Source organism: Cyprinodon variegatus, unplaced genomic scaffold (assembly GCF_000732505.1).
Source record: "Cyprinodon variegatus isolate N-32 unplaced genomic scaffold, C_variegatus-1.0 Scaffold293, whole genome shotgun sequence".
Lineage (NCBI taxonomy): Eukaryota > Metazoa > Chordata > Actinopteri > Cyprinodontiformes > Cyprinodontidae > Cyprinodon > Cyprinodon variegatus.
The window spans coordinates 598,769-625,175 of record NW_015150746.1 but is presented as its reverse complement, the minus strand read 5'-3'; the positions used below and the strand labels follow the sequence as shown (position 1 = coordinate 625,175).

Here is a 26,407-nt window from a genome sequence, read left to right as displayed (position 1 = left end):
CATATTTATTTCAGATCAACTAATTCAACAACATGTAAAAAGAAAAAAAAAAGTCTTCACAGAGTAAAAATCTAACAAGCTAATTTAATGAACAGATTTGTTGATACCAGATTCAAATAATGTTCAAAGGTTATGTTGATGAGAGCCCGTTTCATAAATCTGTTTATTGTCTTACTTATGTAACAGTTTAGGTCATCTCTTTAAGTTGTAAAAATATTGTTACGACATAGATCACAGGAAAATAAACTGACAAGTTTTTTGTTTTTTTAAACATCTATAAATGTAATTGTACCAGGAAAAAAATAAAAAATACACCAACACTTTTAATTAAACTAGAAACACATCAGTAGGAACTTCACCAGTGAGTGGAGACACTGAAAGTTCATTCTGAGAAATTTAAATAAGGCAACATAAATCAAAGGTTACATCTCCACTGTAATGGGAACTCCTCCAATTGTTTAACAAAAACAGTCATTTAGCCAATTATGTAGCTAAACCTCAGAGCATTTAAGCATCTAGAGCAGAAAAGGTGACTCAAAAAGAGCAAAAGAATAAGAAATTAGGGAGATATAAGCGATTTAAAGGTAATTATTAGAAAGGCGATAAATAAAGAAGCTAATTAAAAGAGATATATAGATTTATGTCTCACTGTATGATTTCATTTCTACCTACATTTACTTGTTTAATGTGTTTTGGGGGGCAATTATGCTTATTTATTTATTGTGCGTTTATTTATTTCTGCATTTACTTTTAAATATGGTAGAGCTGGTCCTCCATATAAAGTGGCCAGTGAAAGCAGGAAAAATATATTTTTAATAATAAAGAAAAGCAGCTACATTTTGTCAGTTTAAAGTAATATCAATTTAACGAAATAAAAACAACTCAGGAAAATAGGCTGCAGGCTTATGGATGCATTGGCGTTGAAATACCGAAGTGTCAGTCTGCTCCTCAAACAATTCTTTAGTCATAAATGGTGAAATAAAAAGGCTAATTTAAAGATATTTTTAAGTAAAAACTTGTCTCTTTAACCTATGAGTAAAACAAACTTTAATCAGAAGCAGAGTGTTTCTATCAGCCTGACAATTGGAGATTTTAGACTCTAGCCGATATAATCTGACATTAGTTTTTTGGCAAATATCGGACACATATACGCCTTATATCTCAGATGGGGACACCCCGTTACACAGTGAGCTAGTTTATCACACTGTAAGAGCAAGAAGTGTTGAACCAATGCCACTCTGAGATATTGAAGCCCAACGAGTAGACTGGTGGAAAAAAAAAAAAAAAACATCTGATTTTCCAAAAATAGATCTTGATAAACAGAAAATATAATTAATCAATCAAACTGATTATCCCCAAGCCATAATCTATCCCTTTGCTTTCTACATTAAGGATCATGGCAACACTTGCACCATTACTACCAATGACACCATCATGCAGCCCAGCTTATTACACCCCAGCTCATTTTCATGAATCATTAAAATATTAAACTAATTAAATATAGTTCAGCTCAATCCAAATCTAACTTTATTTACGAACACTTTTAATGTAGCAAAATACTTTAAATCACTAAGTTATTGAGCTTCTTGAACAATTAAAAAAATAATATCACAGCTGATGAGATAAGATTACAAGTGTCGAGAAACTGAGGAAACAATTGTGCAAATTAGTGAGAAAACACTGCACATGAAAGAACTAACAATAAAACACTGGCAAGGATTCAAAATAAAAAGTGATGTAAAAAAGTGTTTGCCGCCTTCCTGATTTCATTTTTGTTTATGTCTTTTACACTTAAGTGTTTTCAAATCCCTTTAAATAACATTCAACTCATTGTTTCTACCGCATTTTGCAGCATATTTATCTATTTATTTTTGCACTAATCTGAACCTTCCACATCAATGCCTTTTGCATCATGTCTCTCCCTCACTGCTTGCATTTTCATCACTGCTGCACTTTATAAATTGAAATATTCATTTAACTACTAAGCTGCTCAGTCACTGTTGAAAAGCTGTATGCATATGAAGCAAATGTAGATATATTACGGGTAGCCTAAACACAGTTTTTATTTAAAGTTTTAATCATTAAGAAAGAAAAAAAACCATTTGTCGCCTACCCTTAACAGGTGTTTGACCCAGCAGCAACAATTGCAATCAATGTGTGATAACTTGCTGTGGATATATGGTGACCTGCTCCTCACACTAAATGGTTTCAGCAGTAATGGCCTTTTTAATTTCATGGTACAGTATCTTAACAGGAATCGGCTCAGGGCTTTGACTAGGCCAATTCAAAGTATTTATTTTGTTTTTCCTTCAGCCATTTATAGGTGGACTTTCTAGTGTTATTTGGACCAGTGTCCTGCTACAGAACCCAGGTTTGTTTCAGGTTAAATTTACAAAAAGATGATAAGATGTTCTCCTTCAGGATTTTAAGGTATCATGGTTTCATTTATCAAAGCAAGTCTTCCAGGTCCTGTAGCAGCAAACAGCCCCACAATCGCCTCGCTACTACTGTATTTAATGCCTGTAAATATAAATGAGACACAAACCTTTTGTCTTGATGGTCCATAGACCATAGCAACAGTCTTGGGGATCACTAAGATATTAGGACAAGTCTTAATGTTAAATTTGCACGGCAGTGGTTTTCGTCATGCAGGCCATTTTTGCCAAGTCCCTTTGTTATATAAAAAATGTAAGCTTTCATTTAAACCATTTTTGTTCACTTGTGATTTCCTTTTGAATGTTAACATTTGTTAGATTTTCTGAAACACTAAAGGGTGAAAAACAAGCAGAAGAAAAAATGGAATAGACTAGGAACAGGCACTGCAGCAGCATTGTTGCACCAGTATGTGATTTCATCCAATTAACCAGGGGTCTTCAACGTTTTCCAGGCCAAGCACCCCAAAACTAATGGCGAGATGGAGCAGGAACCCCCTTATTATGTATAATGTATGAAATTGTGTTATATCAAACTGGTGCCATAGGCACTCTATTACATATGGAGTACTGTAACAAAAGTAATTTCATCCTGGAATAATTGAAACATTACTGATTCTATTCCTGGTTGATGGGACATGTGTTGTGAATGAAACGGTGCCCAGCTTAAAAGAGTGTCTGTGTGTCGCTGAATGTGCGCTGAATGTGCGCATTGATGACTGAAAGACATCTTCTACCATTTATCTGTTTACTATGGTGTGTTCAATTTATGTTAATGTATATTTAAAGACATTTCAATTAATAGAAAAAATTGCAGGAGGGGATATAAAAAAAGGTCTAATCAACCAAAACTTTTGCGACCCCCATGCAGTACCTCAGTGGACCCCCTAGGGGTAGCGGACCCCCTGTTGAAGACCTCCGCAATAAACTAAATGCTTGTTTAATGCAGTGCCATCCCATAAAAGCCACACAAGCAAGCAGAGTTGCACACGCTGTGAAAATTAAATAAGAAACACTTCTTGGCCAAGCATTGTCTTTTTACCCTACCAACATTATGAATTTGAATTTGTATTTTATTGTGTTATGAACTGATTATTGCTTTACACCCTAAATATTTAACAAACTACATATTCAGTTTGGAGCTAAATATTTATTTAAAAAAAAACTAAATATTTAATTTGCAAACTAAATGTTTTTTTGGAACTAAATATTTATTTAACAAACTAAATATTAAATTTGAAGCTTAATATTCATTTAACAAACTAAATATGTATTTTGGAACTAAATATTTAACAAACTAAATATTAAATTTGAAGCTAAATATTTATTTAACAAACTAAATATTTATTTTGGAGCTAAATATTTATTTAACAAACTAAATATTTAATTTGAAGCTAAATATTTATTTAAAAAACTAAATATTTTGGAGCTTAATATTTATTTAACAAACTAAATATTTATTTTGGAGCTAAATATTTATTTAACAAACTAAATATTTAATTTGAAGCTAAATATTTATTTAAAAAACTAAATATTTTGGAGCTTAATATTTATTTAACAAACTAAATATTTAATTTGAAGCTAAACATTTATTAGAAAAAAATAAATATTTAGTTTGGAGCTAAATATTAATTTAAATAATAAATATTTAATTTCTAAACAAAATATTTATTTAACAAAGTAAGACTTTTTATAAATGACATAGTGAAAAAAAAATTACTTTCAAGAAAATATCCTGGTTATTTTTTTCTTAAAACGCGCTAAACAACCATAAATATTGCTTCTAATTTTTTACTGCTTTTCTTCACAAACGGCACCCCATAGATTTATAAGCCTTTTAAAATCACTAAATCGTTTCACTTTCATTACGGATGCGTGTGAGACTCATTAGCGCCCTCTTGTGCCCATTAACACCATGTGTTTCGTGTCCTGGACAGCATAAGCCCCCCATAGTTTTTTTTCTGTCATGACCTGAACTGTCAATTCAATGAACCACTCTGTTTATTATAAGACAGATTTCAAATAATGAAACTAAGCCAATGAACACATAGTCGTTCCGTTTACATCCAACAAACCTGTAATTTAATCTCTAATTACCGCATATTACACATTTACCTTTCTTTCCTGTGTGACTGGCGCTCTTGCATGATCCATGCCTGCTCGCTCGCGGCTCATAGTTTAATCTTCATTAAAAAGTCGGAATAAAATCTGTAGGTTTCCTGGAGTCGAGCCGAGCAGGAAGAAAGAAAGTGTGCCCTTTCACTTTAATCCATTGCAACAGTCAAACTTTTCGGTCTCTCCCTGCCGCTCGCCTCACAGTGTTTATATCTGCATAAACCTGCCAGAGCTTCCAGGATTGTCTCGTGTTTCGCTTTTTCTACGGTTTAAAGCGCAGGAAAATAACTCGACGCTTCTCACTTCCTTCTTTCTCCGCTGCTGCCCAATCAGAGCCAGGCGGCTGCGATAGGAGCTTATCAAAACCGAAAGAAGAAACGCACGCCACCATGCCCAGCACCATCAGCATGCTGATTGACTTGATTTCTTTTTTTTTTGTCACAGCCTGACATGGAAGCCGAGAATAAGGGTTTCAAATGTTGTCCAACCTGTTTGTGTTTTCTATACCAACTCCTGAGAATACATTCCCAGCACAGCAGTTGTACTTTATAACAATGAGGTAAATGTAGCTATTTATACCACAAATAAAGATCCTCTATAGAAACAAGCTCTATTATCATGATTTTATTTTGTATAGCACAGCATGATGCAGTCACACTTTAGTTCTATTTGTAGGCTGTTTGGACCAAACCTGTTCTGACATGCTGAGTAAGGTGGGAGTGTCCAGGTGTCAGGTGTTGAATGGGAACCAAATGTTTCTAGTCTATTTAAACTTCTATCATCCACGTTTAACTTAGTCCTTGAGTTTAGTTTCATAAAAAGGAGTAAAAAAAACAAACTGTCCACTAAGACAGGTATGTTTATTTTTTTACCCAACCTTATGAGCCCGGTTGTAAGAACGAATATCAGCTAAAAATACATAAGTAGTATTTGTCCTTTTAAATTATTTAGCCTATTACATTCCTGGTTTTTATTTGTTGTTATTGATCGAGAATTTAAGAAAAAGATAAGCTGATGAAATACACATTTTTAAATAGTTAAAATCGTTGCCAAGTTTTGTAATAAGCAACATGCTGCTTAAACCTAATAAGAAATAGTTACGATCTATGAAGTAATAATACTGCTAAACCCTGATATCAATGCAAACTGTAGCTGTAAAAATATATGGTTAGTCTCTCTAAAGGTTTAGATGAAAGCATCATCCTACATTTACTGTGCAGTCCGACACGGTGATGGCAGCATCATGACACAGGCATGTTCTACTATGTTTTTTGTTAGTTCTTATGTGCAACAGTATAAGATTGTATCTGTAATGATTGTTTTTACTGTGACATATATATATATATATATATATATATATATATATATATATATATATATATATATATATATGCATATTCTTTACAAATTGTCTAGAAAAGAGGACACCGATCTCTAGAGATTTCCAAGAACTGATTAGAACATTCTGTTAAAAAGAAAGGGTTGACTTTACAAGAGGAAATAATAGCTGAGGGTTTCTCACGCTTCGTCCCTCCCCTGATGTCTTATGCACCTTCCCCGCCCACCTTCCCCACCCATGTGTCATTTCAAATTGCCATGAGACAGCTTCAGAAAGCCTTAACACAACCTGGCAACCCTAAGACAACCTGTGGAGAGTGGAGAGCTCAGATCGAGCTTCTAGTCCTGTCGAGAACTTTAGTCGATTGTTTTGGGCCTTGAAACGACAGGTCTGAAGCAGACATGCCACACTCACAGTGTTAGAAACTCGACCAACAGGTTTTCTTTCTTGTCAGGTGAGTGGGCTGATAATTGTTCTTTGTGAATATTTGGATTTGCTCCTCCCTAAAAAACCTCTCTGTCCTAATGGGTCCCCTGAAGGAGATGTTTGCCTTGGATTACTCATTTTAAAACAGAAAAATAAAAGATTAGAAGTTGACTGTACTCCTGATTTGTAGCTAAAACAATTGGTAATCTTAAACTTTAGTGTTTACTCTTTTCGTTTCATATGTCAGGATTCTTTGCATGATCAGCACTGACGTCATGACCACAGCTTTAGACTGTCCCCACTGAGTTGATTCCTAAAGGACAGGATTGTCTTCAGGAAAAACAAAACATGAGGTAAGCTTTACAGCAATTTCATTGGCATTTAAAAGATTGCTTGAAATATGAGGTTTGGGGTTATTTTTGAATTTAAAACTGTATGTTTCATGTCAAGCATTGAACAAATATCTTTTATTGTTACACAAAACAATGTTAGTAATGTAATTTAGCCACAAATCAACTGTAACTGTAAACTGTGTTTTTAGGGAAAATAAATGTATTGTGATTGTAATATTAGATGAATGAATTTTAGTTTTTGGTCCTTACATTTAACTGAAGAAAAAAATATTTGTCATAATATAAAGTTGAATTTTATCAAATGATGTGTTGAAGGATGGAGACTTTCTCAAGATCACAGATTCTTCAAGAGTTGAATTCTCAGTGCAACAAACTGGCTGCCAATAACAACAGAGGCTTTAAACAGGAGTTTGGGGTAACGACTACAAGCATAAACAGAGTTTTTATCAAGGGTAAAGTGTTTATAATGTGTTTTTATTCCTCTGATTCTCAGCAGGAGCTGAATGATGTTGGGAAAGACCTCCCCAACAGAGCAGGGGGCTTGGAGGCCAATAGAGAAAAAAACAGATACCCTCACATTTTGCCATGTAAGTGAACCTCTTCTTGTGTTGCTGCTGATTACCATGAGTATATCTGGACAAGTTTGAGATCTTCATTTTATTCAATCTAATTGCAGATGATCACTGTCGTGTGAGGCTGTCAGTTCAAAACCAGAACCCAAATTCTGATTACATCAATGCCAGTTTTGTCCCTGTAAGAGAGCTCACTCATACTCCTAGCGTGTGTCACTTTTCCCACCGTCTTAGCCTCCCTGTGACCTTTTTTTTTCTGCATTTAGGGCGGAGGATCAGAGAGAGACTTTATCTGCACCCAGGGTCCTTTGCCCAACACTGTAGCAGACTTCTGGAGGATGGTGTGGGAGCAAAACGTCAGGATAATCGTCATGGTGACCGCTCTGAGACAAAAGAGCACAGTGAGATTCTCATTTGATTTTTTCTGTTTTTCTTTATTTAATCTTTTTTTTTTTTCACCTAAGAGACGTACTAGCAGCTTATCATAGCTTTCCCCAAATTCAGTTACAGAAGTAGGGAACAAGACTTCATTATGATTTTGAAGAAAAAAAATAACTCCAGTTATTCTAGCAAAGGCTTAAGCTGAAAAATATCCCTTGTGGGGATTATATTATGCATAGGGTCTAATTAGGTCCTTTCAACAGATTGCAAAACCTCACAAAACACTTGTTTTTGTTTTCAGTTGCCTGGCTCTGTCCTAACTCTATCCAACCATACAGCACACATTAACAAGTTGCACTATTATGTGTATTATGTGGCAATAGTGCAACCACGAAGGTGCCACAGAGAAAAGCTTCTGGTCAAAAATACTTTAAATCTTTTAATTAATACTTTTTTTTTATTATTATTTGTTTTTTTATCTATAAAGTCAATCAAATTTTAATGATGAGAAAAGAAAGTGAACCTCTTTCAGCATTTCAAATATTACAAATCAGAAAATGAAAAAACTGATCCGGTGATTCTCAGGTTCTTCTTATTATAATCTCACTTCATTATTTAAAAAAAAAAAAGTCAAATTTTTCAGTAGCTTGTGGTATCACCTTCAACATTAACAAAAAGTTTAGTTTTTTTCTCATCTGTCCATAGCACATTCTTCCAGAAGCTGTCTGCCTTGTCAGCAGATAGAAAATTCATGGCTCTGTTATCATTTGTTTTCCATAATGGTGTCCTCCTTGGTCCTCTCCCATTAAGTCCACTGTGGTTCAAACAATGATGGTGTGACATTGATGTTCCTTGAGCTTAAAGTTCACCTTCAAGCTTTTCAGAAGTCTTTTAGGGCTCTTTTGTTACCATTCATATCATGTCTTTCCTCCTGCTGTCACATCCAGGGAGGTTGGCTACAGCGTCACAAATACATTTCTAGTCATATGTGCAGCTGTTGTCAAAGAAGTATTGAGCTGCTGGGAAATGGTCTTATAGCTTTTACATTTAACATGTTGTCTGTATTTTCTTCTAATCTCCTGAGACAACTGAACTTTAAGTCTCCTGGTCCATGTTGAGTGTGGTACACACCATGTCACCAAACAGCAAAGTGACTACCTGCAGCCCTATATGCAGTATATTATACATTATAATTGAACTTTACGGGTCTCACATTGGAGAAATTTATCTCTGAATTTAAAACATCCCCTTTGAGAGCAGTGGGCTGCCACCATGGGGCTCCCGGTGAGCAGTGTGGGGTTAAGGGTCTTGCTCAGAGACCCCGAGTGGCAGTCAGTGGGAGTGGGGCTCGAACTCAGAACCTCAGGATTCAAAGCTCTATGCCCTAACCAACAAGCCGCCACTCCCCTGCATTACACTAATTACATGATTACAGACACCCAAGATGGTTTGCTTACATAATTTTTAGTCCTTACTAGCAGGTGTTAAACATTTTGACACAACATTTTGACACCGCTGCTTTAGAACATGGAGTTGGCTCCTCATATTTTTTTATTTTTAAGTTTTTCTCTGAAACGTATAGAATGTAATCTTGAACATGTAGAGATATTTGTTGTTGTTTCCAGAATTATCTTGTAAACTTTAAATTGTCTCAATGTACATCCTGTCATATTTGTTTTCAGCAAGCTTTTTTCTCTAAGGTCATTACTGCTGCTTTTCTTTCTTTGTGTTTTGCTAAATTCCACCTGTTTGCTTCAGGCCATCTATCTACGAAAGCTCTAGTTTTTATAGATTTTCAACACTGAGGATGATCCGTTCATCAGGGGCATTTGCTTAACAAATCATGACTCTTATAGAGTCACGTTGGCCTCATCTGTTTTATCACAGTGTGCACTTTTATGTTTTTGTGCAGTTGAGGTTAAACTAAAAGCATCATACTAAAATAAAAGTGTACTTTATTTTACCAATTCTGTTCTGCATGAGTGACTGTGTCTCTTCTGTGTACAGATCCTGTGTGATAAGTATTGGTCGCTGGAAGAAGGGACAGTGTATCATGGACTTTTCCAAATAACAACAGTGACTCGGAAACAGGGTCCAGATTATTTTGTGACAACCATTAACCTACGACAGGTTAGAGAGAGGCCTATCCCCCTCCCTTTAAATTTTGCACTGACCTATTACCCTCTATAGGCAGAACAGATAACATGTTTGTTTTTCAGAGGGACCTGCCGAATGACAGGATAATCACTCACTACTACTACCCGTCCTGGCCGGACCAGGGTGTCCCGAACCCATTTTCTTTGTGTGCATTCACTGAGCATGTACGGCAGCATTTGGAATCTCTTCCCCGCCTGGGTCCAGCTGTGGTTCACTGCAGGTGAGATGTTTGAGTTTAACACCGTCTTCTTCTATAAAAACTCTTTGTTTAAACAGGGTCGCCCCCAAAGATTTGGGGCCCCATGACAGACATTGACATGGATTCCAGAGATGGCACTTAAACACCTTTTTGACTCCAGAGAGAGCACTTTGACATGCATTTTTACTCCAGAGAGAGCACTTTAACATGCGTTTTGACTCTAGAAAATGCAGTTTAACACGTATTTTGACTCCAGAGAGGTCACTTTAACATGCATTTTTACTCTAGAGAGGGCACTTTAATGTATGTTTTGACTCCAGAGATGGCACTTTCATTTATGGTTTACCTCCATAGATGGCACTTTAACACGTATTTTGACTCCAGAGAGGACATTTTAACATGCGTTTTGACTCTAGAAAATGCAGTTTAACACGCATTTTGACTCCAGAGAGGGCACTTTAACATGTGCTTTCAGCAACTGTGCCACAACCAGTGGTGTCAAAAGTACACACATTTGTTACTTAAGTAGAAGTATAGATACTGAAGTTTAAAAACACTCTGGTAAAAGTTAAAGTATGAACTTGAACTCTTTACTCAAGTAAAAGTGTAAAAGTATGTGCTCCAAAAACGACTTAAAGTATAAAAGTATAAAGTAACCTTTAAAAAAAGAAACAGCCATATGCCACTATATGAATTTTAAAGCTAAAATTTTCAACTATTTTGCAAAATTTCTTTGAGATAGGGCCAAGGATGAGGGAGATCTTGTTGGTCTCGATCTCCCGATACGCTCTCGCCTGTGTCCGACCTTTAAGGCATTTCAACATCTTTTCTGAATCCAGCATTGTAGCATGGCATAGACTATTCAGATTTGCAGTTTGAAGAACACCTGCTTGCTTCTGATGATTTCCTTTGGCGGCACAAATTAGCACAAATTTGACAAATAGCTAACCAATGAGTGTTTGCATTATATGACTCATCCAATGACACTAGTTTTCACTAGATGTGAATGGCGGCAATGATCTGCATTGGATGGCGCACATGACGTGAAATAAATATTTATAAACATTAAACTGAAGCCAAAAGTAACGAGTAACGTTTTAAAAATTTAAGGAATAGAAAGTACAGATACTTGTGGGAAAATGTAATGAGTAGAGGTCAGAAGTAGGAAGAAAAATAAGTAATGGAGTAAAGTATAGATACCTAAAAAGTGTAATTAAGTACAGTAAAGAAGTATTTGTTCTTTGTTACTTGATACCTCTGGCCACAACTGATATTAACCCTCTAAAGAATATGACGTTTTCCTGTTGCCTGGTATGTTTGTGTAATTTCCTAGCTCTGTGTGCTTTCTGGTTTAGTTGCTTGGCCTCTGTGTTATTTACAGACACATGATAGGCTAATTACAGATACTGGATTAACCGTGGTTTAATTTTCTTAAAAAATAAATAAATTAATAAAAAAAAAATCAACAAACTTCAATTATTTTCTGTTTAAGACAAACAGCAGTGCACAGATGGCTGGCCCTCTGACCTTAAGGAGGGTTGACTCAGTAGTTGTAGCCAGCAGGTTTTATTATTTTACTCAACAGGTTAATGATCAACTGTTACTCAGGTAACACCTTTCTTAAAAAACTGAGTCACGTGTGGAACGTCTTTCTCCGTCTCTCCTCTTTCTCCTTTCTTTTTGTTCTTTTTTGAAAACCAGACTTTGGTTTCAGGGGGTGCTGCACTCTTTAGCCATGGAGATTTTTTCCACACTGCTGTTACACATTTTCTTGTTTATTTGATTTATTCATTGTCACTATGTCAAATGATGTGAGTGTGGCACTAAAACCCGATACAAGCAAACTGCTGCTGATAGACAGGGGCCTGATGCACAAAGGTAGGACCCGTGGACCAAACCATTTCTTGCAATGGGTTGGTTCAGAAAAAAAGGGCCTTTTTTGCCCTTTAGTACTGAGAAATCTGTGAGAACACAAAGATAATTTTTGTTACTGTCAGATTTTCTTTATATTTGAAATATATTGTGGAACATGTCTTTGGGGGACCTTCAGTCACGGGCCCTTGGAATCTTCCTGTTCTCCCCTACGATGCCCCTAGGTCTAACGGTTATGTTTTTGGCTCCTGTGTTCAGTGCAGGCATTGGCCGGTCAGGGACGTTCGTGACATTGTTGTGGCTGATGCAGCTGTGTGTGAGAGGGATCCAACCTGACATCAAAGCTGCTGTGAAGGACCTTCGGCTGCATCGAATGTGGATGGTCCAGACTCTTGTAAGTCTATCCCGATCAACATTTTTATTGCTATAATTACTTAACAGCCCAATTACCACCCAGTTCCACTCAGGTTAATCACGGTCTTGAAACTATTCACAACAAACAATGAGCAGGCAGGTCTGATTCACATCTTGATAAACAGAATTCATTTGGTTCCAAATGCAGATCCAGATCTGGTTTTATCCAGACATATAGTCTTAAATGCAAATCTAGGGATTTGAACTATATCCTTATTAGCATAGAATATAGTCAGATGCAGTTAATCATTTACTACCAACTGGCAAAAAGTTATCAAAGGAAGCCCAGGAATAAAAATTGTACAATGCGGATCAAGTAAAAGGCTAATCCCATTCCTCAAAAAAAAAAAAAAAAAAAAAAAATTGATTCTGCTGAACAGCTTCTTTACATTTTAGTATCTAACTTTGGATGTGAAAAAAAACATCTAACATGGACATGTTCAGAAACAACTTTCTTTCCTTTTTTAGCCATTTTGGCCAAATTGCATTTGTTCAATCTACTATTCGATGTCTCACTTTGGGATCCGCTTTTAGTGTCAGACAGATGTCGTCATACCAGAATGCCGAACAATGCTGCTACTGCAAAAACAGTTCAAATCATCACCCCTCCAGCACCGTGCTCAACAATAAGTACAAGTTATGCTGATATTTGTTAAGGCTGTATACATACATTCACACAGCAGCACTGAGTACTCATATTCATAGGCTTCCTGTAGTTGCGTGCCTTGCACATCAACATGTGGTAGAAAGCTGTTATCAAACACTACGAATATCCAATTACAACACAATTACTCTACCAAACAAAGCAAAAGGCCTCCTGTTTTAGTTTTGTATAAAAAATGCATTTATAACATCGAGATGAATAAAATATAACTTTTTAAAAATAATTTAAATAAAGTATTGAATATGTCAGCAATGAATTTGAGTGAGAAAATTCATGAATGTTCTGCCAACAGCTAACAGCTAATAAAAAACCCGATATTAGGTTTCACATAAAAATTTAAATGAAAAAAAAATGGTTTTGCATTCATATGACTTGGTTGTAAGCACATGTAAAAAATTAAAAACCCTAATCTAAATGAGAGCACAAAAAGGGACAACTGTAACTTTAGGAGGATTGTGAAGCAAATTCCATTCAAGAGTTTGGCGAAACTTTACAGAACGGGGACTGCAGCTGAAACTGAAGCTTCAAAAGGCCTTACCCAGATATATTCAGGCTGCAAATGATGCATTTCACCTGCACCTGATTTAGGATAATGACAGTCATCTGTTATGGTCTATGGCACTGGTCTAAGGAGAAAAATAGAATTGATTGCCTCTAACAGTGCTTGACATCCTCATAGCCTGACCTAAACCATTGGAATTATTCATACAATGTGTATTATCAGAAGGATGACATGAAACATCAAACCAAACAATGCATATGAGCTTAAGTTTGCTATAAAAGGAAGCTCAGGTGTGCCACAGGCTGACCTGACTGAATCTAGACCATCCTGTACTGATATAAGCAATGCAAAAATTGCCCCAAAGTAATGCATCCACGCTGTAGTGTACATTCTTTTCCGTGGAACATCTATGCATTAAAAATCCTATTTTATTGAACTTATGAACTATTTAAATTGTCATTAGTTATAAGCCATAAAAATCCAAATGAAACTTTTGAAATGTAAACTTGTGTATAATTAATATTTCTATGTAGATTGATATATATCCGACATATTTTAGCTATTTGCTTCAGACCCTTTTCACTTTTCTGACGCATTCCTTGTTTCAAAATAATTTCATAATGTTTTGTGTGTATTCAGGAACAGTATATACTTATTCATCACTGTCTGTTACATTGGCTTGGCGAAGGAGTATCACCAAGGTAAGAATTGAGAAATACGCCCTCACTGAGAGCAGACAGGCAGGATTAGAAGGTGATGCAACCTATAAGAACTGAACATCTCCTCTTTCACGGCAGGCAACAGATGCAGGGACCGGGTTTGATTTCTAACCAAGCCAAGAAGGATCGACCGCAGAGCTCAGGGAGGAGGAAACGACAAAGCTCCCAACAGAAACCTTCGTCAGACCAGCCCCAGAACACAGTGCAGCAGAGTTTTAAACCTGGGAACCTGCTGAGGAGGCTGATACCCTCCTTGTCACAGATGAATCAGGCATCGCAAAATGCCTAAAGACATTTTGAAGAATGCATAGAAGCGCTGAAAAGCATGACATCGGATGTAAAAGAGAAAATACATTCTTCATGCTGCTTAATATTGAACTTCTAAGGGTGTAGCTAATGACTGCAGATACAACGCTGTATGTACACTGAGAAGCCCCGGAGGCAAAGAACTGCCGTGACAACACAGATAAATGTTTTTAACACCGACACAGCAGTTTGTACTGTAACCAGGATGAAAAACTAAGGGAATAATTCATCAGGCTAAACCTGTTATTCTGCTAATCTCCTATTCATGAGAAACGGAAGCTGCTACCTTTGCATCCAGTAAAATACTGCAGGCAGAGCCTTTTTTTTAGGTCAACAAAAAACTTCTGAGCTAATATTCCTGGTGAGGGCAGCTGTGGGGCTTTTTTTTTTTCAATCTCCATTGTTGATAGAGCACTGCTGACATGTATTATATTAACTGTTGCAATAAAATTTCCCATTTTATTCCTTTTATATTAAAACTATCAAGCCCATCAATCGGGTTTCAGTTTGCAGCAAAGACAGACACATTTTGTAGTGGCTGTACAAAAAAGGTCATGTTTGAAAAACACAGGCACTGCCATTCTCCTTAAAGGACTGAAACTCATTACAGTTCATGGAGAAACTACTGGTATTATACAATATAGAACATACAGGGAAAACCCACTGTCTAAGTCTTTAATCATTCAGAGTAGAGTCGACATGAAGCGTTGGATCCGTCTATAATCCTCGATGTCCTTTAGAGATAAAGTTTGCGTCCACAGCGCTTCCTTTGCCACACCTTCACCCTGTGGCAAGTGCTATTAGGTGGGGCCAGCATGTAGCAATAAAATCCATGCTGGATTTATTTCCGGGCTGCAAGGTGGTGCACTTTGTAGCACTGTTGCCTTGCAGCAAGGTTTTGGGTTTGATTCCCCGTCCAGGGTCTTTCTGCATGGAGTTTGCATCTTCTCCCCGTGCATGCGTGGGTTCTCTGGCTTCCTCCCACAGTCCAAAAAACATGACTGTTAAGTTAATTGGCCTCAGGTGTGAGTATGAGTGAATGGGTGCATGTCTCTACATTGCCCTGCGACAGACTGGTGACCTGTACAGGGTGTACCCCGCCTTACGCCTATAAACTGCTGGGGATAGGCACTGACCCAACTGCAAACCTGACGGAAAAGTGGGAGAAGATGGAAGGACTTATTTTCTAACAAGATTCAATACAGGCAAGCTCCAGCAGAGGGTGCACTTAAGCAATCTCAAAAGCTCACCATATCCGAATGAGCAGTTGACTCAATCCAGAAATGTACCATCAGAAAGGATTTACATGACTTTTTTTATATCTAGCATCATCTTTCTAATACAGTTCTCTAATACCACTGAGGTTTTCGCCGTGAGACTGTGTGACCAAGGCAGACAATGAATTAAAAAAAACAAAAAGAAAAGCAGCAAAGTGTAAGCCAACCATGGTGACAATTGGAAATATATTACAGATTAAAACAAGAAAATTAACATTTATACCAGACTATTGGTAGGGTGAACCAACAGTTGGAATAACATTTAAATTAAATTTAGGTCCACTAAAAATAAAGATTAGACTTTAAATCCTTTGGCCAAAAAAAAAAGACAAAAAAATAGGCAACTGCCTCAATGAGACAGATCCTCCTCTGTAATGATTTTATGTTTATATACAGTTTGTGTCCAAGCTAGGCTGGCACATAATATAAACAGATACATGCCACCCCCAAAAAGAAAACAGAAGTGGGAGTAAGAAGAGCAAACTAGTTATAATGAGCTTTCAAAGGCTGGGGGATGAAAAACAGAAGTTCTTTTTTGTTTTTACATCTCCACCGGTCCAACTAGTGGACGCTCTCCGACATGTTAAGGGCTTCCTGGATTTCACGGACAGCAAGGATTCGGGTGAGCATCTGCTCCAGGTGCTCTCTGGGAATCGGTTGTGTTGAATACCAAATGGGGCTGTTTGGAGCCACCACGGGCTCAGGAGTCAGGTAGAAGGTGTCATTGCGACCTTTAGCACTCTGAGGACTGAGGAAACACAAAGGAATAGCATTATCAGGATATTTCCAAGACTACATTTACATTAAAATATAACGCGTTTCTAATCTTGCAGATACAGCAGATAGTTTTACAGGTAAAACTCTGTGCTTAATTAACTGCATGTCAGATCCAGGTTATATTGCCTCTGCAAGTCTAATGATGAAGAACAAAAAAAAAGGTGTTCATATTCTTTAATTGAACTCGACATCTTTAGCCTCTAAAGATGATAATGTACCTTTCTTGCAATACATTGATGCTTTTTTAAAATAAACATAAAAGAGCTGTAGCCATTTATGCTTTGATAACCTTCACGTTCATTAATTTTCTGTTGACTTAAAAACTGGTGCCTCTTTTAAAGGAACGTGCAGAATTTCTCCTTTTCTCCACGTTGTAGCCACTGGAATACAAATTGTGGTATTGGTCACAATCAAAATCTGCCAGGAAACGTCTAACTGGTGGATGAGTAGTTAAGGAATGTTGAGGCCAGAGGTCTCCGACTCCAGACGAGAAGAGCTTCTAGTCTGACCTAGATAATGCTCATCACTCTTCATTTCCTCTGCAGAGCTTAAGGCTGAGTTTACTCCTGCTTTCTGCAGTTTTAAGTGAATCTCAGTTGTATAAAATGTTTTGGTTTTTTTTTTACTCATGAAGTTATCAAACATAACTCAAATGTTTGGTTTACATTAAATTCCCCCAATAACATGTCACTGGTAGGTAAACAAGTCTGCATTCTTCTCAAAATACCTCAGGAGAAGGTTGATCATGTGGTTTTTCTTGTGTTAAAGGGATAGTGATGAAGCTCGGGACTGTAATTTAACTGAAGTAGAGAAGCAATGGGAACAGTGTTTTTACTGTTAATAGAGAGGAAAATTAATAACCTGGATAAATATCAGTCAAAGGAATACCAACATCAGATAAAAAAAACAGTGCATCACTCAGAAATTAACGACCCAACTACATTTGTGTCATTCGAAGATTCTATCAGTGTTTGAGACTTTAAGAGCTTCAGTTGAGATGATATTTTACAGTTTTTATAACCTTTCAGAAAGCCTGACTGACATATATTTTTAAAAAATGAAGTAATTCTTTTGAGAGAACATCACAAGAAAAAACTATTTGGCAGTTTTTGGTTTTTTCTTTTCATTTTTCATGATGAAACACAGCATAACATCTTATCCGCTCAACTCCCAACAATTTGCCATTTTATTTAATGACAGCAACCAAATAGAGAAAATTAATATTTACCATTTGAAGAGGTAGAAATCGTAGAGCTTAATAGGGCAGCGTAGCGGGTTCTCAGGGTCCTCCAGCTGTTCCGAGTACATGTCATCTGTCACTGAGAGAAAAAAAACAGCCAGTCATCCTTACAATGGGGAATTTATTATGAATAATAAATAAACCTTAATATTTTGGATATTTAAAAGAAAGCACAAGGTGATACCTTGGTATTAATACCATGGCCAAACATCAAAATTTGAAAACAGAAAATAATAAATGGCATTGCTACAATTCTGCAAACTGACTGTTATTCATTTGATAATCTGTGACAAAGTACACAATATTATGTATACGTGACTTGAGGACATCATAAATGGGCCTATTTAATGTGGACTCGAGTCACATGGCTTGGATGGAGTCATGAAGTTGAAGATTTTAGACTCCACTTGACAAAACGTAAAAAGACTTGCTACTCGACTTGGACTTCAGCCTTATGACTTGACAAGACCTTCTATTTTCCCCAAAACCCAAAGGTTAAAAAGAATAATCTAAATGCTCCGTATCTCTCATGGTGTCTATGTATGTGCATGAATGGGGTTTGTAGGGTGGGCAGTTGGTCGGAGCCCTAGCCTCTGGAGGCCTACAAAGTCTGAAGACGACAAGAAGGGGGATTTACTTTGGAATGAAATGATACCATGGTAGAAACCCCCTTGTTTGAATTGGGCTTTACACATGATATATCCAACAATAACATTTAAAAATATTACACATGAACTTAAACTGTGACATTATTTTTTTAACTGACTTATGTTTCCCTGTTATTTCTCTTTATGGTCATTACTACTCATACTCGTCATCTGCTGTTTATCCGGGAGCGGTGGCAGCAGTCGCAGTACAGCCTCCTGCAGCTCTGCTGGAGGAAGCCTGAGGTGCTCCCAGGCGAGCCGAGACATAGTCCCTCCATCGTGTCCTGGGTCGTCCCCTGGGCCTCCTCCGGTCGGGATGTGCCTGGAACAGGCGTCCAGGGGGCTTCCAAAAAAGATGTCAGAGCTACCTCAGCTGACTCCTTTCGATGGAGAAGCGGCTCTACTCTAAGCTTCTCCTGAATGACTAAGCTCCTCACCCTATCTCTAAGGGACAGCCCCGCCACCCGTAGAGAAAGCTCATTTCATCCGCTTGTTTCAGGCATGATCCAGATTTATTGACCATTGGTGAGGGTAGGAATGTAGACCGACCGGTAAATCAAGAGCTTTTCCCTTTTGCTCAGCTTTCTCTTCACACCAACAGACCAGTGCAGCATCCATATTATAGCGGCAGCTGTACTGATCTGTTCATCTATCTTGTGCTCCATCCTCCCCTCACTCATGAACAGGACCTTGAGATACTTAAACTCCTTCACTTGAAAATCTTAAGATTAGTTTAACCTGTTACCTTTTTGTCCGATAAACCTCTCTGCTGACTTCAGGTACCGTATGCTGGTGCTCTTGTCTTTGGGATTGTTGGGACTTTTCCTGGTGTGTCTCAGCACCTTCGAGAAGGCCAGTTTTAGATGCTGCTCCACTGTTTTTAGATGGAAATGCCTAGAAAAAAGTAAACCATTAAGCAGTGAGGCAGGCATCAGTTAAGGATTCAGTTTTAAAGCTGTTGGATGACAAGTGTGATGCAGGAAAAACGAAAATAATGAAAGAACTAAATAAATTAATAAATTGATGAGAGGAGGATATAGATGATGGAGCGTTTTTTTAACTATTAAATTGTGAAAATTGTCATGACGAAGAAAAACAACATGCTAAACGGAAACTTCATTTTGAAAAAAAAACCCTGCATTTTTACATACGTTTTTGCGCTTCAATACTTTTTTGGTGTTTTTTTTAGTTGTAACAAAATTAATATATTTCTCAAAACTGCGATGTAAATGCTTTTTTTGGTCTGCATCTGGACCTTAGTGAAGAAAAAGGCCGGAAGTAGTTGAAGGATGATGGTGCCCACTAGATCCATGGCTGAAACATAAATACATCTCATGTGCTTAAATCTGCCGCTGCCACGCTGTATTCAGAATTGTCATGTGAAGAATTGTATTCACGTGTGATTTTCAATGTACCTGCGATTTACTGGAAATACCACATTTGTTTCCTATCTTATTTATTGGGCATAGAGCAGAGTCAGAAATCCTCAGCTTTTAACTTTTCAGGGGTCACTTTTAGGGGATTTGATTATGCACTGATAAAAGACGACTGATTTCTTAAAATATAGTAATCCTTTTTTTTCATTAAATTTCTGTAAAACCGTCAGAGCACAAGAGGTCTTTGAAACTCACTTTGTATTGAAGAACATAAGCGTTGTGAGCAGTGTTGATGGGGAATGAGCTCCCAGCTGTTTACATTCCCACAGCATCTCCTCTGTTACATGACTGGGAATAACATAACCTGCAGAAAGAGGAATAGAGCAGAATAACAACAGCTGGAAGGTTTGTAAAACTATTATGCACGCAACTTTCTTTATAAAGGTTAGCAGAAATAGTTGATTTGTAGGTCATTTTTGCTGAGTACCGAGCAAATGCACACAAAAATAATAAAACTCCTGAAAGCAGAACAAAAACAGCACATGTGGTTGTACCTAGCGGATGGACAGACGGCCTCCAAGGTTCCAAAATCTGATGAAGACTCTGGGCGAAACGAGTATAGTACTGATCAGAGAAGATGTCGTCAACTCGACCGTTATCAAATAGATACTGCAGGGGAAAAAAAAGAGATGCAGCTAATTAGTGGTGTCATTACTTCTAGTCCACTGATAGCACTGATGTTTGGCGAACAACTCAAACACTTCAAATTTTTCAATAAAACAGTCAAAATAAACATTAAAATAATTTAACTATGTCATATTTGGAAAGGCAGCCAAATGCTAGTTCAATATTTATGGAGAAAAATAATAATTTTTTAGTTTTGTTCATAAATGACTGAAATGAAAAGCTCTGAGTGTTGACCAGAAAATGTTTCAACTATGCACAGGGTTTTGGGGGTGAATGAGGATAACTCACTTTTTGTATGCATAGAAATACGTAGTACAGAACATCCGCCTCATAAGATTCTTCTTCAAGCCCCCGAGCCTCAGTTGTCATCAAAGACAGGCCCATGCAGAGCTCAGCAACCGCGCATGACACTAGGTCCTCCTGGAAACGAAGAGCCTGTCGTCCTGAAATCCCAGAGATGAAACTGTTTGAACAAGGTAATGTCTTTATACAGCCTGGTGTTTGTTTTAAATTAACACAAAAAAATCCCTTACGGCCTATTGGAGCAAGTTTGTTCTGGTCCGATTTGTCTAGCTCAGCGTTTTTCCGCTGAGCCCAGAGTCGCCACACGTCCAGCCCCTCCTCTGGTTTCAGTGTGGCGGGCAGCAGTAGCTCCTGTACCTGCACCTGCTGCTGACCTTGGATGTCTACTTCTGCTACGACGGTCTGACCCTACGCATTAAATGAAACAAACCTCAGCCGAGCTGAAATCAAACACCTGCAGGATTAAAGTCTAGTGGATACTGTGTTATTACCTGTAGCTGCTGTCCATCCTGCCCAGGCAGCCCCTGTGTGTGCAACACCTGCTGCTGTGGGTCCCAGATAATAGACTGTGTGGCGTTGGAGTAGCCTTGTACTGCTACGGGAATGTGGATGTTTCCATTCATCAGCTGGGCAGGGAAAAGTGTGTTTGCAGCTAGGGTGTGCACCACTTCTTCTTGGGTGCTCATCCCTGCAGAGCTTGTTATGCTGGAAACCGCCTGCACAGTTTGACTCTGACTAGACGGGCTTTTTAACTTGTCACTTTCGACTGTTACTTGTGTTGGCATTGTGGTCATTGTTGTAGTGTTTGTCCCTGCCACCTGCACCGTCCCATAAGCCTCCTGGGGGATGGCAATATGTGTGACCTGCTCACGGCCTCCAGATCCAGCAGGAGCAGAGTAAACAGGAATGGTCCAGGTCTCACCTGTGGGACTTGTTATAGTCCCAGTGGCACTGTAAAGGTGGGAACTGTCTACAGTTAGCAGGTCTGGCCGCAGGGAAACATAACTTTGCTGCTGCCCCTGACCCTGGGGGATAGCCAGGACTGTGGCTACCTGCTGACCTGGCAGGGCATAGGACACTGTGATGGGCATGTCCACCTTACGCTTTTTGGCTGGCTGCAGGACCCCTGCTGCTTGGGATGTGGCAACTGTGGTCCCCATAACCCTTCTCTCTGCACTGTCCTGCTGCTGAGTGGGTGAGAGGGCACCAACGGTCTGGATCTGGATCTGTTGTCCACCTGCCACAGCGGCCACAAGCTGGGCTTGCAGCTGGAAAACACAGGATTGAATGCAATAATAAAAACACTTTTCTACTGTGTTTTACATCTAACAATATTACAAATTCCCACTGCACAAGCTGTACCAATAATAAAGCATGACAAAACCTCAGCTTTATTAGAACATGGGAAGAGATACTCCAAGAAATCAACTGTTGGTCAGGATCAGATTTTGCATGAAGCTGCTGACCACGGGGTCAGCTTGAAACAAAGCATATGTTGACATATAGGCACAAATACACCCTAAATAAAGATGGGAATTTTAAGCATCAGTAGGTCTTTTAACTGGCACTCTTAGAATTTGTTAAATTCCTATCCTGTGACATCTTGTGAGCTAAATGCATTCCTCTAATATCATTAGTTTGTGAAGATACCTGTTGTTGCTGTTCCTCTGTTAGGTCCCCAGGCTGAATCAGCTGTGCAGTGGTTACACCTTGCAGCTGCTGATGGGAGCCAGCAGGCACTTGGAGAACCTGACCAAGCATCTGACCTTGCTGCTGTCCTTGAATCTGCACCTGAGGATAAGTATAAAACTGAGAACATTAATTAGAAATATACTTCCAAACAGAAAATGCTAACATAATGTTATAGTTTGCAGACCTGGACAATCTGCTGCTCTGCATTCTGTTGGACAGACTGCTGCTGAGATGTGGACTCCTGCATCTGCTGCTGCGGTTGGACCTGGACCTGAACCTACAAGAGAGGGCAAAGTTCTATTTTCTACAATAACTACAAATTAATAATAATTGTAGGTCTGAGGTCAAGGTTTAACTCTACAAAAGAAATCAGGAGTCCCCCCACATCCTGACTTCTCTAAACCTGCATTAATAAGACATTTTGTAAGTATTTACAGAAGAATATCTTTAAAATGGGCTTTATTTGACCCTTTATGACTAAAATGTTGTTTGAAGACTGATATCTCAGTTGTTCAGTTTTGATGCATCCATCAGGCGTCCATGTTAAATGGGTCCAACCTAGCAACGTTGAAGCGGATGCATTCTGGATGGATGCTGTGGATACTTAGAAGCAACCAGCATCAAGCTTAACTCAGAAACCAATGACAAATCCAGGTAAGGTGAAACAAGTAAAAAAAACAACAACAAACAAAAAGAACCTTGTTAAGTACATGCGAGACACACGAGTTAAAAACAGTTCTGCAATTCTGTGTTTGGCCACGGGTGGCAGTATCATTAGAAAACTCTGTAATGTCTCTTTAAATGTCACACTGGTGTTTTTTTCAGAAAAATGCTACACATATTATTGTTTATTAAATGCTGTTGGGGCTGACCATTAACAATAACTACAGCTTTTAATTTAGGATACAATGCCGCCAATCCTTGTTGTAACCTTAAGCATCTTGGACAGCACAGGGTCAGATCTGCTGCCAAGCATGTTAACAATATAATGAATAAAGTAAATTATAACAATATTAAAACATGCAGTATGTTGTATTTTGTTATTTTAATAGGTTGATTTTACACATAGTGACAATCTAATAAACAAACATGAATGGTATACTGTGCAGGAAATATAACTATTTTTTTATGTCTGCAAATACCTTCAAAAAATGTGTATCATAATTTTATTTGCATTGCTGGGTGTGACCAAGTCTTGCTTATTTACCGGGCATGCCAGTTCCAACAGTGACCCAGCCACTTCTGTGCTGTCTGTATAGATGCAGTTTGCCTCTTGTTGGTAGACCATGGTCGTAGTGGTGGTTGTAGTGTCTCCACTTTGTTGGCTGAATTCCTGCAGGGCATCAGGACCTTTGCTGGCCAAGGACTCCAGAAACTCCTTCATGCGATGCTGAGGGATGCTCCGAGCTTTCTGTCTCACAAGCTCTTCATAGGAGCTGGAGCCGTCCATGGAATTATTCATATCTGCAGACTGTGATCACCCAATTGTGGTGAAAATCTGTAGAAAATGTAGTTGTTTATAAGAACATTTTAGAATTCCAATTTAAAAAAACATATTACAGACATGGTGACTTTAAGGGGTGATAACACAATTTATCACTAAATTCGTACTGAAAGGGAGCAAAACGGCTGGTGATAACAGGGACAGAGATTGTAATAGGAAAGGGTTAATTCGAGTTGAGTGTAAACGAGCAGGGACAAAAGCGCGCTCACTTTCCAAATCTGACGCAGCAGTCGGTAACAGCTGAATGATGAAACCGTCATGCTTAAAACTAGATTTATTTCACTGTGATGTCTACATTTGAAGGCTTGAACAATCGTTTACCAAGCTATTGATTACACAACACGCTAGGTTAGCCAGGTACATTGCTAACTAGCCGCGTGTTGTTTCCAAAATTTAGCTTTTCACTGTTCCGTTGAAAATAAACTTCGAATCTAGCACCTCAAATGGAGGCGGCGTTACTGCCTATCAGCATGTTGTGTTAAAACCCACAGCCCCTGCCTAACCCCCTTGTGTCGGACCTATTTTTTTCTGATTACACTAAAGCTAACAGGCTAAAATTAGCATGGACACTGGCTACCTCTCTCCTAAAAAGGTCGAGCTTTAAGTCGTTCCCAGCGCTCCTCTTCCAAAAAGCATGAGAGCAAAATGCTTTTCGTTTTTCTTTTCAACAGCCAATTAAAACTTTGTATTTTTTCGTTTGCTGTAGTATTTTTCTTTTTTTTTTTTTTTTTACCTCTACATTCATATTCCGTTGGGCGCCATCTTACAACAGCGTCCTCAAACCAATGGGCTACCGATTTGCAACTCAGAGGTGTTATCGCGGTATTCACGCCATGTAGCATCGCGAGATGTTTTGTTTGCCATGTAGTTTGTTAAAGGAGACTCATGCGAGCTAAACACCAGGCAAGACAAAGTAGATGTCACGCCACCTTAAAACACATTTCTCCCAGAAGGACGCTCTCAGTGGTTCACGGGCTTCTGAATCTTTTAAGGTAGTCCTGCAGAGATTCGCCAAATATTCAGTGGGGTCCTCTGAAGCTATGGCAAGGCGAGAGTTAATTCCCACGCATTTAATCCGGCGTGGCTTGATTCCCACGTTTTCTAATGTTATGGTTTAATATGGTTGGTTTAATATAGTATCATATGGATTTGTTACTTTAAAACTTCACACAATTGCTAAACTAAAGTCAAATGTACTCGGTCATTGTTTACATCAGTTGTAGATGCTACAAAAAAGCTTTATCAAAGTTATCATAGCATAAAATAAAACAAAAAAAATTAAAAACTGAGAAGAATGTGTTGCATTTTGTCTGACCAATAGTATGGATCCAGATAAGTAGAATACATTAAAACTTAATTAATTGATAGAGTATGTATGATTTTTTTAAATTAATGTATAACTTAAAAGGAACAAATATGTTATTTTTACATCTCTTTGCAGGTGATGAAGCAGACTGAAGATGTTTCATCTTTTCTCCTTTTTTTCCCTTTCCTGTTCTATTGGAGTGTCCATATAATCTGTAATATTCCCTGCATTAATTATAATAAAGCTATTTATATGCAAAAATCAAGCGGAACACTATGGTGATAGCCGTACTGCTCCACTTGTGAAAGCAAAATCTGTTGGGCTCTTTTTTTGGCATCAAGGCAATTATTCTTGTCACATTGCCAGACAGAACACTGTTCAAGAAAAAAATAAAAAGGTACAAATATTTTTTTTTTAATCCAGGTACAGAGCAGCGATGATGGAAAGATGTATTTCTGTTAAAGGTGTTGATTTGTGGAATAAGTTTATTAGTGAGTTAAAAATAGCTGAAACTTATTCTATGTTTCATAGAAACCTTAAGGTCATTTTGATGAGTCTATAGGACAGTGGATAAGCTGATGTATAGCTGGTTTTGTTGCTCGTTTTCTGTGTATTGCTGAACATAGCTGAGTTATCTGAGAGTTGAATAAGTAATACTTTATTGAAAATGGGGGCAGATAATATAAGTGTTTACTTCTTTCTGCGTCTTTTCTTTCATTCATGATTTCAGTTCTCACCTATACAGGTATGTTTTTTAATGAAATAAATAAAATGTTGGCTATGGGAAGGAAAAGGGGTAAAATTAAAATATATTGTTAGATTTCCATTCTCTCCTGTTTTCCACTTTAAAGGTGTTGAACTATTTAAATCCATTATCTATCTAATCAACATGCATTTATTCATTTGTTTGTTAGCCATTAAAAATTGAATCCATCCGTCAGTCCTTGAGTCATCAGTATATTCATCTATTTTCTTCATGCAACCATGAATATATCATCCAACCAGCAATCTCATCTTTTTTTCCCCCATTATTTATCCACCAATATACATGAACATTGTCCAGCTGTCCATCTTTTGCTAACCTGTTTTTTTTTTGTTTTTTTTTTATCAATGATCCATCCCTCATCCAACAGTGTGTTTTTTGCTG

At 37.9% G+C, this 26,407-nt stretch overlaps 3 protein-coding genes across 8 annotated transcripts in view; 1 reads left to right on the top strand and 2 right to left on the bottom strand.

Moving 5' to 3' along the window:
* LOC107090381 (periphilin-1-like) overlaps window positions 1-4,962 on the bottom strand; it is an 18,324-nt gene extending 13,362 nt beyond the window's left edge. Inside the window, exon 1 of the mRNA XM_015383716.1 lies at window positions 4,548-4,962. The gene's annotated coding sequence lies outside the window, so the exon portion shown is untranslated. The remainder of the gene's footprint in view (window positions 1-4,547) is intronic.
* Window positions 4,963-6,150: 1,188 nt separating this feature from the next.
* LOC107090394 (receptor-type tyrosine-protein phosphatase V-like) lies at window positions 6,151-15,076 on the top strand. 2 transcript variants are annotated; one of them, XM_015383749.1, is made up of 11 exons: window positions 6,151-6,340; window positions 6,560-6,665; window positions 6,981-7,080; window positions 7,162-7,252; window positions 7,342-7,418; window positions 7,504-7,638; window positions 9,626-9,748; window positions 9,838-9,995; window positions 12,105-12,240; window positions 14,066-14,127; window positions 14,224-15,076. In XM_015383749.1, exons 2-11 carry the CDS (start codon window positions 6,661-6,663, stop codon window positions 14,432-14,434), a joined length of 1,098 nt encoding a protein of 365 aa, XP_015239235.1. In that variant the 5' UTR covers window positions 6,151-6,340; window positions 6,560-6,660; the 3' UTR covers window positions 14,435-15,076. The 2 variants fall into 2 exon arrangements, with proteins under 2 accessions (XP_015239235.1, XP_015239234.1); XM_015383748.1 differs by having other exon boundaries at window positions 7,159-7,252; window positions 14,224-15,075.
* A 744-nt stretch (window positions 15,077-15,820) lies between these two features.
* On the bottom strand, window positions 15,821-24,836 carry qrich1 (glutamine-rich 1). 5 transcript variants are annotated; one of them, XM_015383744.1, is made up of 12 exons: window positions 24,688-24,836; window positions 23,658-23,948; window positions 22,635-22,727; window positions 22,409-22,567; window positions 21,250-22,026; window positions 20,989-21,166; window positions 20,744-20,898; window positions 20,323-20,437; window positions 20,024-20,132; window positions 19,138-19,286; window positions 17,734-17,824; window positions 15,821-16,476 (listed from the first exon to the last, which is right to left on the bottom strand). In XM_015383744.1, the coding sequence occupies exons 2-12, from the start codon at window positions 23,910-23,912 to the stop codon at window positions 16,290-16,292; spliced, it is 2,268 nt and encodes a 755-aa protein (XP_015239230.1). In that variant the 5' UTR covers window positions 23,913-23,948; window positions 24,688-24,836; the 3' UTR covers window positions 15,821-16,289. The 5 variants fall into 5 exon arrangements, with proteins under 5 accessions (XP_015239230.1, XP_015239229.1, XP_015239232.1 ...); XM_015383743.1 differs by having other exon boundaries at window positions 24,532-24,740; XM_015383746.1 differs by having other exon boundaries at window positions 22,409-22,549; window positions 24,532-24,740.
* Between the last annotated feature and the right edge of the window lie 1,571 nt (window positions 24,837-26,407).

Coding starts and splice junctions, on each gene's coding strand:
- qrich1 (XM_015383744.1), bottom strand. CDS start 23,912: ATGAATAATTCCATGGACGGCTCCAGCTCCTATGAAGAGCTTGTGAGA. Junction 20,899..20,988: donor CAAACTTGCTCCAATAGGCC/GTAAGGGATTTT, acceptor CTGGGATTTCAG/GACGACAGGCTCTTCGTTTC. Junction 16,477..17,733: donor GATTTCTACCTCTTCAAATG/GTAAATATTAAT, acceptor GTGTTTCCTCAG/TCCTCAGAGTGCTAAAGGTC.
- LOC107090394 (XM_015383748.1), top strand. Junction 7,253..7,341: donor ATACCCTCACATTTTGCCAT/GTAAGTGAACCT, acceptor ATCTAATTGCAG/ATGATCACTGTCGTGTGAGG. Junction 9,749..9,837: donor CAACCATTAACCTACGACAG/GTTAGAGAGAGG, acceptor TTTGTTTTTCAG/AGGGACCTGCCGAATGACAG.